Source organism: Notamacropus eugenii, chromosome 3 (assembly GCF_028372415.1).
Source record: "Notamacropus eugenii isolate mMacEug1 chromosome 3, mMacEug1.pri_v2, whole genome shotgun sequence".
In the NCBI taxonomy this organism is placed as follows: domain Eukaryota; kingdom Metazoa; phylum Chordata; class Mammalia; order Diprotodontia; family Macropodidae; genus Notamacropus; species Notamacropus eugenii.
The window spans coordinates 166,154,445-166,168,000 of NC_092874.1; the positions used below are offsets into that span (position 1 = coordinate 166,154,445).

The 13,556-nt window shown below is 36.7% G+C and overlaps 1 protein-coding gene and 1 long non-coding RNA gene across 3 annotated transcripts in view; one reads left to right on the forward strand and one right to left on the reverse strand.

The window, feature by feature from the left end:
* The window catches only part of ELAPOR2 (endosome-lysosome associated apoptosis and autophagy regulator family member 2), a 203,285-nt gene that overhangs the window by 69,466 nt on the left and 120,263 nt on the right, over positions 1–13,556 (reverse strand). For both annotated transcript variants that reach the window (XM_072653231.1, XM_072653232.1), the window contains exons 7-8: positions 7,002–7,154; positions 6,365–6,453 (exon numbers count right to left, since the gene is read on the reverse strand). In XM_072653231.1, the coding sequence (XP_072509332.1) occupies positions 6,365–6,453; positions 7,002–7,154 (242 nt within the window). The remainder of the gene's footprint in view (positions 1–6,364; positions 6,454–7,001; positions 7,155–13,556) is intronic.
* LOC140533487 (uncharacterized) lies at positions 1,285–4,765 on the forward strand. Its single transcript, XR_011976939.1, has 3 exons — positions 1,285–2,281; positions 2,857–3,027; positions 3,373–4,765. It is a non-coding gene; the product is annotated as an uncharacterized lncRNA (long non-coding RNA).

A 13,556-nucleotide genomic window follows, 5' to 3' on the forward strand; every position in this document is an offset into this window, starting at 1 on the left:
TAGGAATGCAAGCCTTTGAAGAACATAGTTACATTGAAAGGATCCCCAGTAAACATATCCCAAAGGCACCAAAGAGAATGGCCCAAATAAAAAGAGGAAACAAATCAAAATTACAGCTAAAAGAGAATTAAACTTTCCTTTCCTTAAAGATCCAAGCCTAACTAATAATTCTGTCCTCTTCAGGAAACACTGGAGTGGTAAGTCTAATAATTCTAGAAGATGGGTCTGTAAATCAGAATTTCAGCGTAAGCCAAAATTTCAATGGTTATTCTGAAAAGCTATTTCTGGTGATAGAAACTCAATAACAGAAAGTCCTTGTAGCTCATTGACTTTTTCCTCAAGAATCCCTTTAGAAAGATATAAAAGTCAACTTATTTCAACAAGGTTATGTAGGAAAAGACACATTGCTCAACACAGTTATAAAAGGCATTTTTCTTTCATAACTTAGCTCTTTCAACTCACACATTTTGGGCTCTGTAGATAGTTCACTTGGACTGGTCATGACACCTGTCTACCTCAGTTTGTCATCTATAAAATAATGGGTAAGCTTAGCCTTGCTGAGATGCTGAGAGAATTAGTTAGACCCTCTAGCTATAAAGGGCTTCCAACTCTCTAGTAAAACCAGGGGATTTAATTAAATGAAATAACATTGGTTACAGTTTAAATTGACTCACAAGGTGAAAAAGAAACCATATTCAGGGACACTAAGCAGAGCAGTTGTACTACTATCATGTTTGCTTTAATATCAATTTCATATATGTAACCCCAGTCCCAAAGTCCATTAGTATGGGATTCTCTCACCTGGGTAAGAGGAAAGGACAGAGCTGGGGAAAACAGAGATAGAGAGTCCTCAAATCTTCCTTGAACTTTCTTTGAGTCACACATCTAATTAGATGTGTATATATAGTCATTCCGCAAGCATTTAGTAAGCACCTAAGTTATATTGATCACAGTGCTAAATACTAGGGATGCTAACAAAGGGGAAAACAGACCCTGCCCTCAGGGAGCTCATATTCTAGCGTTGTGTTGAAAAACTGCAAGCTTCTCATTACGAGGGCTATTGCATGAGGATCAGCAATGAGGGTCATCATTGTAGCTGAATTGGTAGGTAAGAGACTGGTAGATAGGAGACAAGTCATTATATACATATATATGTACACACATACATACAGGCATATACATAAATGTATAGGTATATACATACATATATAGGTATATATTCATACATATACATACACATGTATATGTGTGTGACAAGGCTCCACAAGTTGTGAGGGCTGTCCTCTACATGTAGCATAGGGGTATTATTGTGTGGCTCAAAGAAAGCTCAAGGAAGATTGGAGGTCTTCATTCTGCAGATGGAAAAACTAAGAACCAGACGGTTAAGTGAATTCAGTTAGTTAAGCAGCAGAGCTGAGATTAGAAGCTGAGTACCTAAATCTGGCTCACTACAACAGTCTGCCTCTATCAAGAGAAACTGTCAAATGAAGACACATCATATGCCTATAGATAAACTGCCAAATTAATAACCCTAACAAAAAAGAAAATGAGGTTAGTTTGGCATAGCTAATTCCCAGTGAGTGTATCCTGGATCATAGTAGTCATAGATTTAGAGCTGGAAGTAGTCTTTAATGATCATATATTCTATCCCTTTCATGTTCTGTAGGAAAGAATCCCAATGCCTATAAGAGGTAAGTGATTTGTCCAGTCACACAGGTAGTAAATAGAATAAAAACCAGTTCTTCTAACTATATATTGTCACTTACTCTATCTTTTCTGAGTGTTAGAAATTCTACCAAAGTCATACTTGGGTATGTGATTATACATACTTAGGGATATAACTACCCCCACACTATGGGAGACCTTTATTGAACAAAATCATGTGACAGATCCTTCCCTAGCAAATAATTACCCCTAAATTAATCTGCTTTGTAAATTTCAGATTTTTTTATGTTGAAGTTTCTTAAAGGCTTATGATATATCTTAATTTGACAGTTTCTCTTGATAGAGGCAGACTGCTGTAGTGATCCAGATTTAGGTTACTCCACTTGTATACAGTAGCCCCATTTACTTATTTCTATCCATACTATTATTTTACAATTTATCCTGTTTCTCTCATTTAGGCTACAGGCTTCTTGAGAACCCTAAATTATATAGTATGCTTTTCCAGAGTGGATATTGACAAATTACTACTATGTTATAGGGATTGAGATAGAGACTGAATCTTCAATTTAACTGTTACCAAGACTCCAAGATGATGAAATTCTCTCTTCAAGTACTGGTTAGTACCTTTTCTGCAACTTCCAGTCTTAGAGAGTTGCCTGGAACCCTGGGAAGTTAAGTGAGTTGGATGAGGTTATACATACCTATTGGAAGTGGGACTTGATCCCAGGGCTTCCTGGATTCAAGCCTGAATCTCTACCATGCTGCCTTTCTATGCAGTTAGTAGACTTTTAAGAAAAATTTAGTGATAATATAATAATGATGGTGCCATGCAATCAGGATAGAATTTTATTTATACATAGTATGACATCAGAAAATATATGTTGAGTCAAATTAATTCTAATGCTTATTTTACAAATGAGGAAACTAAGGCAAACAGTGTTAAGTGACTTGTCCAGAGTCACACAGCTAGTAGGTCTGAGATCAAATTTAAATTCACAAAGAGGAGTCTTCCTGACTCTAGGTCTAGTGCTCTATCCACTGCACCACCTACCTGCCCCTTCTCAACAACCAGAGTTGTACAAAATTGAAATGGGCTGCCTTGGGAGGTAGCATATTTCTCCTCACTTGAGGTGGTCAAGAAAAAGTTTGTCAGATATATCATAGAGAGCTGTTTGTTTGTTTTTTTTTCAGGAATGGGTTAAAAAGAACTGAAGACTCTTCTTGATCTGAAATTCTGTGATTCTATCACTCCAGGTTTAGGATGATTACCTAGGCAACCGTGAGAAAGATAGATTTCAGAAGGAAAAGCCTGGAAGCTAGGAGTCCAATCAGTCTCCTATTGCCATCATCCACTAGGGTTGTGTAAGTGGAGAAAAGGGGATACATGGGAGGCTGGAATGAACTGAGATTACACTAAGGATTAGATGAGGGAGCCAAAGTAAAGTGAAGATTCAATGATGACTCCATGTTTGTAAGCTTGAATAACTAGGAAAATAGTGGGACTCCCCTCAACAGAAATGGTAGAGTTTAGAGGAAGAATAGTTATGAAGTGGTTCCCAATGTTTTTTGCTCCATGAACTATCATAACCTTCCAATTTTTTTTTAAGTGTTAACACTCTGGGCAAGAATTGGGCTATGAACCCCAAAGGAGTTCATGAACCACTAAATGAGAATTATCAGAGCTGAGGATTATAAATTCTATTCCAGACACATGTAAGCTTGAGATTCCTTTGGGACATCAACCTAGGGATACCAAAAAAGCAGTTGGTGATATGACGCTGGAATTCAGGATGGAGACTAGAGCTGCATACAATGATCTGGGCATTATCTGTAAAATGATGATGGTTGAACACATGAGAATCAAAGATTTCACCAAGAGAGGGTATAAAAAGAGAAGAAACGAAGACCCAGGAAAGGCCCTCAAGGAACATCTAGAGTAAGAGACACACAGGTACTGTCTAACAAAAGAGCTGAAAAGGAGCAGTAGAACAGCAGAAAAGCAGGAGAAAGCACAGTTGTTCCCTTCTACTTGGTGGGAATCCGTGGTGCAGTGCATACTCGATCTGGAAAATCGATGAAAATTGTCTTTGGCCTTCCCTTCATACCAGAGAAGTCTGAATTATGATGGTATTAAAAGATGAAATATGCTGATATTATACAATAGTATACATATATTTTAGGCATTTCTGAGTTTCTAAACTTTTTCTGTGTCAGGCCTTCACAACTTCCACAAAACTCCCCCAAAAATTCCCATTTAATTTCTTATGCTGAACCTACAATATATCGAAACCATGATACGGAAAATCACAATGGGGAAGGGATAATAGTAGGGACACAAAAAGAGGGATTATCTAGAAAGAAGTGTTGGTTAACTGTCAAATGCTACAGAGAGGTCAAAAAAAGGAGCAAAGAGAAATGGCCTTTGAATTGAACAGTTAGACGATCTCACTGCTAACCTTGAAAAAACCACAATAATTTCAGTTGAATGTATTCAAAGTGCAAGTCCCTCATTTTACAAATGAGGAAACAGAAGTTCAAAGATGTGTAGTGACCTGTCCAAGATCGAATAATTAAGTAGCAGAGGCACGAGTGAAACCTCAAATAAGGAATTCTGATTTCAAATCCAGGAGCCTTTCTACCACATGAGACCTCATCATTTTGAAAGTTGTTGCTTAATTAACTATCTACTATGCAGCATGTTGCCCTCCTCATAAATTTAATAACACAATTCAAAAGGCAGAAATATGTGAATGAGTATCATTTGGCTTACAGTGAGCTATTAAACAACATTGAAAATGCTTGTTTCATGAAATAGCCATTTGAAGTAATGCTCATATAAATAGTTCAATATGTCCATTTGGACACTGAATAGCTGTAGCACCTCTTTGCTATCTTCTCATCTGAGATTCAAAGGCTTCCTGCCATAGAAATATTGTCTCAACTGACTCAACTCATACATCTGCTGAAACTTGCCATTAAACATTTATGAATAAAATTACTAGAACCATGAACTTAATACTTACACTAAGCTTGCAGATGAAGTTCAAAAGAATCAGCGACCTACAAAGTTCTTCCATTTTTTCCTAATTACATTCACAAATGGCACCCTACCTTTCTGAAGATGATATAATAATTAAAAAAACAAAAAGGATAACACATTCAATGTATTTTGAATCCACTGTGTATTTTATTTAGGTCCAGGTCAATTGTTAATTTGCATAATTGAGCTGTCTTTCCATAAGACTCTGTGGTTTTGGCCTTTCAAGCATCTTTTTTGGTTAATAGTTTGGATATAGTAGAATCTTACTGATTTGGGAATAACTAATATTAAATTAATGATCATTCTGAGGTAGATTTGGTTGAAATTCATTTTACTAGTAATTAAAAGCATAATTCACCATACTGATACAATTAAATTTACAGGGAATATGCTTAAGAAAAACTCTTTTTAATCCATTTTAGTGAGTAGTTCAGTGGATATAGCTCTGGACTCTGAATCAGGAAAACCCAGCTTCATGTCCTACCTCAGACATTTACAAACTGGGTGACCTTGACCAAGTCACTTAATTTCTCTGTATCTCAGTTTCCTCATCTGCACAATGAGGGCTTTGGGCTCAATAATCTAAAGTCACTTCTCTTTCTAAATCTAAGATCCTATGATCCAAGCTAACCCCAAACAATCTACTTATTAAAGCAGGACCTTCTCTTGAAAATACTTTGTTAGTTAGCAGTGTTGGTTTAAGTTGCAGTATGTATGTGGAGATAATAAACTAGTTTGTAGCTTAAAAGTATACTATAATTTAGATATTTAGCTAATTCAAAAAGCCTACCTCTAAATTATTCTAGACTGATAAGGTTCTACTGTATTGTGAATATTAATATAGTTTTACTGATAAATTCTCGAAAAAATTCGTTCTCTGAAAAATTGACAAACCAAGTTACCATTAAATTGTAATTATTATTAAAGTATAAATGTGCAGTAAGATCTAGTATATAAAATAAATTAACTATATATTCACCATCCAATAAACTCAGAAGCAATGCTTTTATTCCCCAAATGCAAAAATAGATGAGAAACTTGCCTTTTTAATGCTATTTTTGCTTTATTCATGCTTTATCCAGTTTCTTGGTTTGCTTTAATTAAGAGAATGACAGGGAAACTTACAGAGTCTACAGACACATTCTCCCTCTGGCAAAGTAGAGTTTTATGCAGATTGCTCTGCATTTGCTAATGCAATTATACTGCTATTTGCCAAAAATTGCATTACCCAACAGCTGCATGGTTTTTAACTGATGAAACCCTCTGTGGTACAAAAAACTTAAAGAGCTGTAAGACATTAGTTCCCTGTGATTTAAAGTATAAAATTTGGAGTTACAAGTTTAGAAATGACTATTTCTAGAAGAAAAAAAGGTTCTTGAATGTGTATTGCTTCAGTTCATCTTCTTGTCACTGACTCTGGAAATTGAAGACTTGGGTTCAAAGCAAACCTCTGATGTTCACTACCTCTATGATCTTGGGCAAGTCTATTAACTTCCTTGGGTCTCATTTTCCTCATCTGCAAAATGAAAGAATCATACCAGATGACCTTTTCTAACTATAGATCTAGGACCCTATCATAGAGCAACTTGACTCAACTCCCTGGTGACTAAATACAAGGAGGCTTAAATTGATGGGCTATAGGAGGCTTCACAACTGTACCTTTCCTTCATCATCACATGGAGTATGAATCTGAAAGTAGTCTTTTTGTGTACAAGGAGGGCGCTCCATACATTGGCTAGATCCTTCATCTGCAATGCAAAAAGGCAAGTTTCAGAAATGGAGCACTTCCTTTTAGAAGCCAGGGGGGAAAAGGAGAATAATTGAATCCGCATGGGAGATGGAAATGGATTCTGATTTTCTCTAAGACAAAAGGAATGCTGTGTTTCTCTCAGCTCTTTTATAGTGATAGAATATTGGAAAGGTAGTTTCTTTTTCTAAAGACCAACATTACTCAAACATCTTTAATTACAAATTGGCTATTTTAATATCATGACAAAGCTTTTCTGAGAGCACTGTATTTACTTCACTCCAGTCACATTTATCCTACCCAGATGCTGGGAACTCTCTCTGTTTCAAGGAGGCAACAGAGAATGGTAGTCTCATAGGGTGTTGTAGGAAAGTCATTGTAACAAAGGGGAAACTGAGGACGAAAAGTATAAAAAGTAAGAACTCAAACTGCTCTCACTTTATGATTTAGCCAAGAAAGACTTTCATATCACCCTTTCAATTTTGGTATTCTGTGCATTCGTATGATGTAAAAATGCTATTCAGGAAGAAAATATAATAACATCCCTACCTGCAAACTGGGTGTCTTCTTTACATTTTATGCATTCTTTAGCTCCTTTCTCAGAATAGGTGTTTCTAGGGCAAACCTGGCAGTTGGATAAACCTGGCTTGTCACTGAATGTACCTGGCTTGCAGGGAAAACATTCTGATGTGTATGCAACACCTGTGAAATAAAAGAACATAGAATGAATGGGAGGAAAGATATAATACAACCCAGATAACATGTCAATTTCATCTCCCTGATATGATGGTAGAATGAAAAGAAAGTTGGATTTGGAGTCAGAGGAACTGAATTTGAATTCCAGTTCTGCCCCTTACCACCTCTATGACCTTGGCAGTTTATTTCACTTCTGAGCCTCAATTCCCTCCTCTGTAAAAGGAGAGGTTTGAGCTAGATAAAGTCTAAGGTCTTTTCCAAGTCTGACTCGATGATCCTATAATCTTTTGTATATCCTGCTCTCACATAGTTCAGATATATCTTTCATTTGGAATTTTTTCATATCTTAATTATTCTCTCCATTTCTAGTCTCTTCCTTATCTAATCCAAACTTTACACAAAAGCCAAAGTAATCTTTCTAATCCATTGAGCTAATGTAATACCACACTCCTTTTCAAAAATCTTCCATAGCTCCCTATTCCTTCTGGAATAAAATAAATACTCCGAGGACCACTGCAATCTCAAGCTAGCTTTGTAGCCTTTCCACATAGCCACCCTAACATAAGAGACAGAGATATGTGATAAAGCCAAAGTGCCTTTGTGTAGGCTTTTTCCCATTCCTAGAATGATCTTTCACCTACACTTGCACATGCTAAAAATCCTTCCTTCTTTCAAGGATAAGCTTAGGCATCACCTTCTCAAGAAAGCCTTTTCTGATCCTCCTTAACTATAGGGGATCTCTCTCGCTATTAATCATCCATAATACCTTATCTTCTACAAATTTACATGATGATTTATTACCTTCTACCCAATAATCTCAGCCAATGATCTCACCACTGAATTTAAGAGAAAAAAAAAGCCATGACTTTCCTCATTTCCTCTACTCCATCACTCAAAATCCCTCTATATCTTCATTTACTCTCTGCATTTGCTCCACTCCCTGAGAACTGTAGATCTAGAGACCAGCTAGTACAATATTTCATTTTATATGTGAAGAAATTGAAGGGCAAAAAGGTTAAATGATTTGCATGACACCCACAGACTGTAAAAGTCAGGGGCAAAATGTGAACCCAAGTATTCTAAATATTTCCTCTGTGCTCCTTCCACTGGACAAAGGATGAACAAGACAAACTGTTATATTCATGTCACTACTGAGGTCAAAGTCTCAATATATTTGGGTTCAAAGCAAAACTCTGATGTTCACTACCTCTATAATCTTTAGCAGGTCTATTAACTTCCTTGGGTCTCATTTTCTTCATCTGCAAAATGAAAAAATTGTATCAGATGACCTTTTCTAACTATAAATCTCGGATCCTGTCACAGAGCAACTTGACTCTTAACTCCCTGGTGACTCAATACAAGGAAGCTTAAATTGATGGGCTGTAGGAGGCCCAATATATTCAAAACAAAGTCCAAATATATTCAAAAATATTCACAGCAGCACCTTTTCATCATAGCAAAGAACTAGAAATAAACTGGATGCCCACAAATTGGGGGAATGGCTTAGACAAATCCCAGTTTACAAATGCAATGAGATATCACTGTGCAGTACGAAATGACAAGTAAGAAGTATTCATTAAACTATGGAAATTCTTATATAAGCAGAATCAATAATAACAAATATGCACAACTACAATAATGTTAGGGAAGAGGTCACTAAACTCCAAGTAAATGAAAAACCAATAATAGTACCAGAGAACAGATAATAAAAAATAACTATCCTCTCAGTAGAGACTGAGGAAGACTGTTGTATACTCGACAGAAGTGGTCATTGTGTGGGATGTTTATGCATAACTCTTTTCCTTTGTTACATGTTCAACTAGGGGCAAAGGGAGGAAATATTTACATCTAGAAATATGTGTGTGTCTGTGTGTGTGTGTGTGTGTGTGTGTGTGTGTGTATAATGACACTAAATTTTACTGGTCAAAGTCATCAATAAAATTTAATTTTAGAAAGAAAAAACCTTCACTTGACCCTGATGTCCCCTCAAACTATTATCTGTCTCTTTTCCCTGTCTCTACCAAACTATTAGAAATACTGGCGGCTGCTTGCCTGCTCTCCATGTGCTGCTGACCTGAGAGAAGAACTGTTCAGAGTCAAGGAGATGGTTCAAGTGCCCATTGGTCTGGCCCAGTGCCAAAGCACCAAGGGCCATTTAGATCCAGCCCAGATTAAGCAACTCATTTGCAAAGACCAAGAAGCCAAAGAGTTTGCCTACTGTCCCTACAGTAGCTTCCCAGTGGGGGCAGCTCTCCTGACTCTGGATGGGAACATCTTTTCAGGATGCAACATAGAAAATGCATCCTACCCAGTAGGTACCTGTGCAGAATGCACCGCCATTCAGAAGGTCATCTCAGAAGGATCATTGCTATTATCAGTAATTTGAAGGATGACTTTATTGCACCATGTGGAGCCTGTAGACAAGTGGTGAGAGAGTTTGGAAAACATTGGCATGCCTACATGACAAAAGCAGATGGTACATATGAAGTCAAGATAGTCCATGAACTACCGCCTGGATCGTTTGGACCAGATGACCTAAAGAGGAACTAGTGACCCCTAAAGATGGAATTATCCAACTGAGAGCCTTTTCCACCATGTGGGAGAAGATTCTCTCTCAGTAATGTCCAGGAGCATCACCCCCAGAGCAATTGATATGAAACAACCTCAGTGCTGAGTAGGTCCTAAGCACTGGCTGCTCCTGCCTCTCCTGCTCAGTTTAGGGACCTCTTTGTCATTTATGTTTGAAGTGCCTTGAACATACTATATGGTGTTAGAATAAGAAACACCAACCTGGGAATCAAGAGACCTGTGTTGTATTCCCAGCTCTGCCTCTAACTTCCTATGTGGCCTTACAGTAGTCATTTAGCCTCTCCAGGCCTCGGTTTTCTTTTCTTTTTGATTAGAAAGTTGGCCCAAATAAGGGGTTCTTAATCTTGTTTATGCCTGGACTCCTTGGGCAGTCTGATGAAGCCTATGAACCCTTTCTCAAAGGAATGTTTTTAAATGCACAATATAAACTACATAGGATTACAAAGAAAACCAATTATACTGAAATTCTAATAGCAAAATATTAAAAAAAAAAAAAACAAGTTCACAGAGTCCAGGTTAAGAATCTTTGGCCTAGATAGTCTTCAAGGTTCTTTACAACTCAAATATTCTGTGTGTTAAGATCCACCCTTACAGCTCAACTCTAACATTCTGTGTTCTCAGATCCTTCCTTGAAACTGTAGCCTTCATTGAACCAAGGTGCCAATCAGGAATCCTGCTTATGGCCAAGATGCTTCTCCCTGTCACTACCTTCTATTGTGGATAAGGTCATGAAGTAATGTAAAAGAATTATCCAATTATTATATTAATTCTGCTTAACTGGAACCAAAATAATCACCCTTTGGTGGCCAACCTCCTCTGATGACTTTAGTTGGAGGTATAAGGGCCAAAGTCACTGTATTCATGGCTTGAGTAGACCTTCCTCTCTGGATGCTGTACCTCATAATAAATGAGCACCATCTCACTCACACCAAAGCCAAAACCAGGTGTGGCTCCTCCCCAATTGTCACTCAAACAGCTCATAATATCATATAACCACCAAGAAAGGACATACAACTCTGAGTTTTAAGTGACAAATATCAGAACTCTATGTCCTTTCTGAGTTGTTGTATATCATAATTTGCATTGTTTTGCACTAGTCCCATCCAAGCCCAAGCTTGGGAAGAAGATGGTTCTCCATGGTCCTAGTAATAGTACTACTTTGTTGACCTATCACTACTTCAATTTATCCTCTGGTTATCTTGACCTATCATCTTCAGATTCTGCATTGTGTCTTTCTTATATCCACCTTCTTCCTGTAGCATCCAGCTAATTTCATGTACCAGCCCCAAGAATAAAGGACTACCTAACTTTTCCATCTGTCATTTCTTTTCCTGAATCCTCTATATAATATACTTGGAGTATTACATTCTTAAAATTAATGAAGTTATAAATATCATAGAGGGGCCTCAACCAGCCTCTTCTCACTCCAACCCATACCTAGTTTAACCACTTGGTCACCATAATACTCCCTCTCTCTTAACAAATCTAATAGAATAAGGATAACCAACAAGTAAGACTAGTCAACAAGAATTTATTAAGTGCCTACTACATTAGGCACTGTGTTAAGGGCTGGAGATACAAAGAAAGGCAAAAAACAGTTCCTTCCCTCAAGGAGCTCAGTGTAATGAGGGAGACAACACAGAACTATGTTCAAATAAGATAAGATGGATAAATTGATGGTAGTCTCAGGAAAGCACCAAGATTATGGAGGACTGGGGTAGGGACCTATGAATTCATTGCTAGATTGAACACTCAGAAAAGGAAATTCCTTCTACCAAGGCAGGTCAGCCCCTTCCCTGCAACTTTATAGCATCAAAGAGTAGTTTGAGGCATTGAGGGCTTAAGGAATTTGCTTAGGGTTCCACAACCAGTATATGTCAGAGGCACGCCTTAAACTCAGATTATCCTGGCTTCAAGGCTAGATACCTATCTACTTTGCATCTCTACTTCAATAAATGCAAGAGTAAATGATTATTATACATAAGAAACATAGTACATGGTCTAGAGTTCCAAACTGGTTGCCAGCTATCAGCCTGCATCACCTCACAGTGTATCATTTCACCTGCCACTTTTATTCTGTAGATGCCATGAGGCCACCCTTCATATATTTTTTTTTGTTTTTGAGAAGCAGAGTTAAGTGACTCACCCAGGGTCATACAGCTGGTACATGTCTGAAGCTGGATTTGAACTCAGGTCCTTCTGACTCCAAGGCTGATGCTCTATCTACTGCTCCATCTAGTTGCTCCCCCCACCCCATACACTTTAGAGAAAGGGATGGGAAGGAGGGAGAAAAATTTTGAACTTAATATTTTGTAAAAATGAATGTCAAAAATTGTCTTTATATATAATTGGAAAAATAAAATACTATTTTTTAAAAAAGAAAAAAATAAATACTGGCTGCCTCTGCTTTTCTCAGTTTCCATTGTTGGATCCAGCTTTTGTCACCAAGATATGGTTTTCTCTTAGTACTCTATCCTTGGCCTTCATTTCTTCTTTCTCAACTAATAAATCTTGACCTTTTCGTGGGATGTGGTCTTTTGGCTTCTCTTCTCAGAATATTTTTTTCATTCATGATTGAAGGAAATGTTAAATTTTAGTTAGATGATTTTTAAAAATGCAATTTTTTTTTTTCCTCCCTGAGTCCCTAAAAACCTATCCATAGACCTCTTGAAGGTTAAGAACCCATGCTCTAAGAACAAGGAGAATGATTTTTACCAAGACTAAAAATTGAGAAGAAAAACTACTTTGAAAGACTGATCAACGTGCCAGTCATGATCCCAGGAAGACTGGTGATGAAACTTGCTTCCATAGAGTTGATAAGCTAGAGGTGATGAATAAGACATCCATTTTCAGAAATGATCAATATGCATGTTTTTCTTAACCATGCTCATTAGGTGAAAGGAAATGTTTTCAAAAAGAATTGGGATGGGGGATAACAGTGATACAAAAAAAATTAATGATAGGAACATTGATGAAATATTTTTTCAAAGTAGAAATTCCCAGAGAATTCCCAGCAAGCAGAATAGCTTTGGTATTAATATGCTGAATGTATTTTATATCTACAAAAGAAAAAAAGTTGTTTTTAATGGAGAGTAGTGGCTTCATGTATAGTCCACTTTTTTTTCTATTTTTCTTGTATATGAAAATCATCATTTCCTAGTGTTTGACAGGTTCACAATAACATGATTACATGTTAATGATTACATTAAGAATTACATGATACATGGTTCTGAATTTGTGAAAAAGAATTGTTTTAAAACAATTCATACAATTAAATGAAGCCTTTCTTGTTTATAAACTTCTTCTTTCTTTCCATGGACAACTGACTCCAAGGACTTTGAGTGATTCTGACACTATTGTACAACATGGAATCTAAAGTCATGAATACTATGTTCATCATACATTAAAATTTCTTATGCCTTTGGCATTACTCTCAACAAACATTCCTTAGGAATTTCCAAATAGTATCTGGCATACCACAAGATACCAGCCAATTGAGTCCAATTTCTAAAAGATATCTATCTGTAACACACATTGTTTTTCTAATGCTTAGTTTATTTATATGTAACCAATAGTATCTTAACATTTCATATCATTTAAATAGCTGTAACATTAAATTGCATATTATCTTGCAAATAAATTCTACTTTTTCCTCCTTAAAAAAAAACCCTTAAAAAAAAACTCTTTCTTGATAATCTTATCTATCCTCTTAAGATTCAATTATCACCTCTATGAAAGATAGTGATAAGGACAGAACCAAGAATTCCCTGGATAAGGAAATTTCATCCATCAATTCATGTCAACACCTTCCCTGTATTT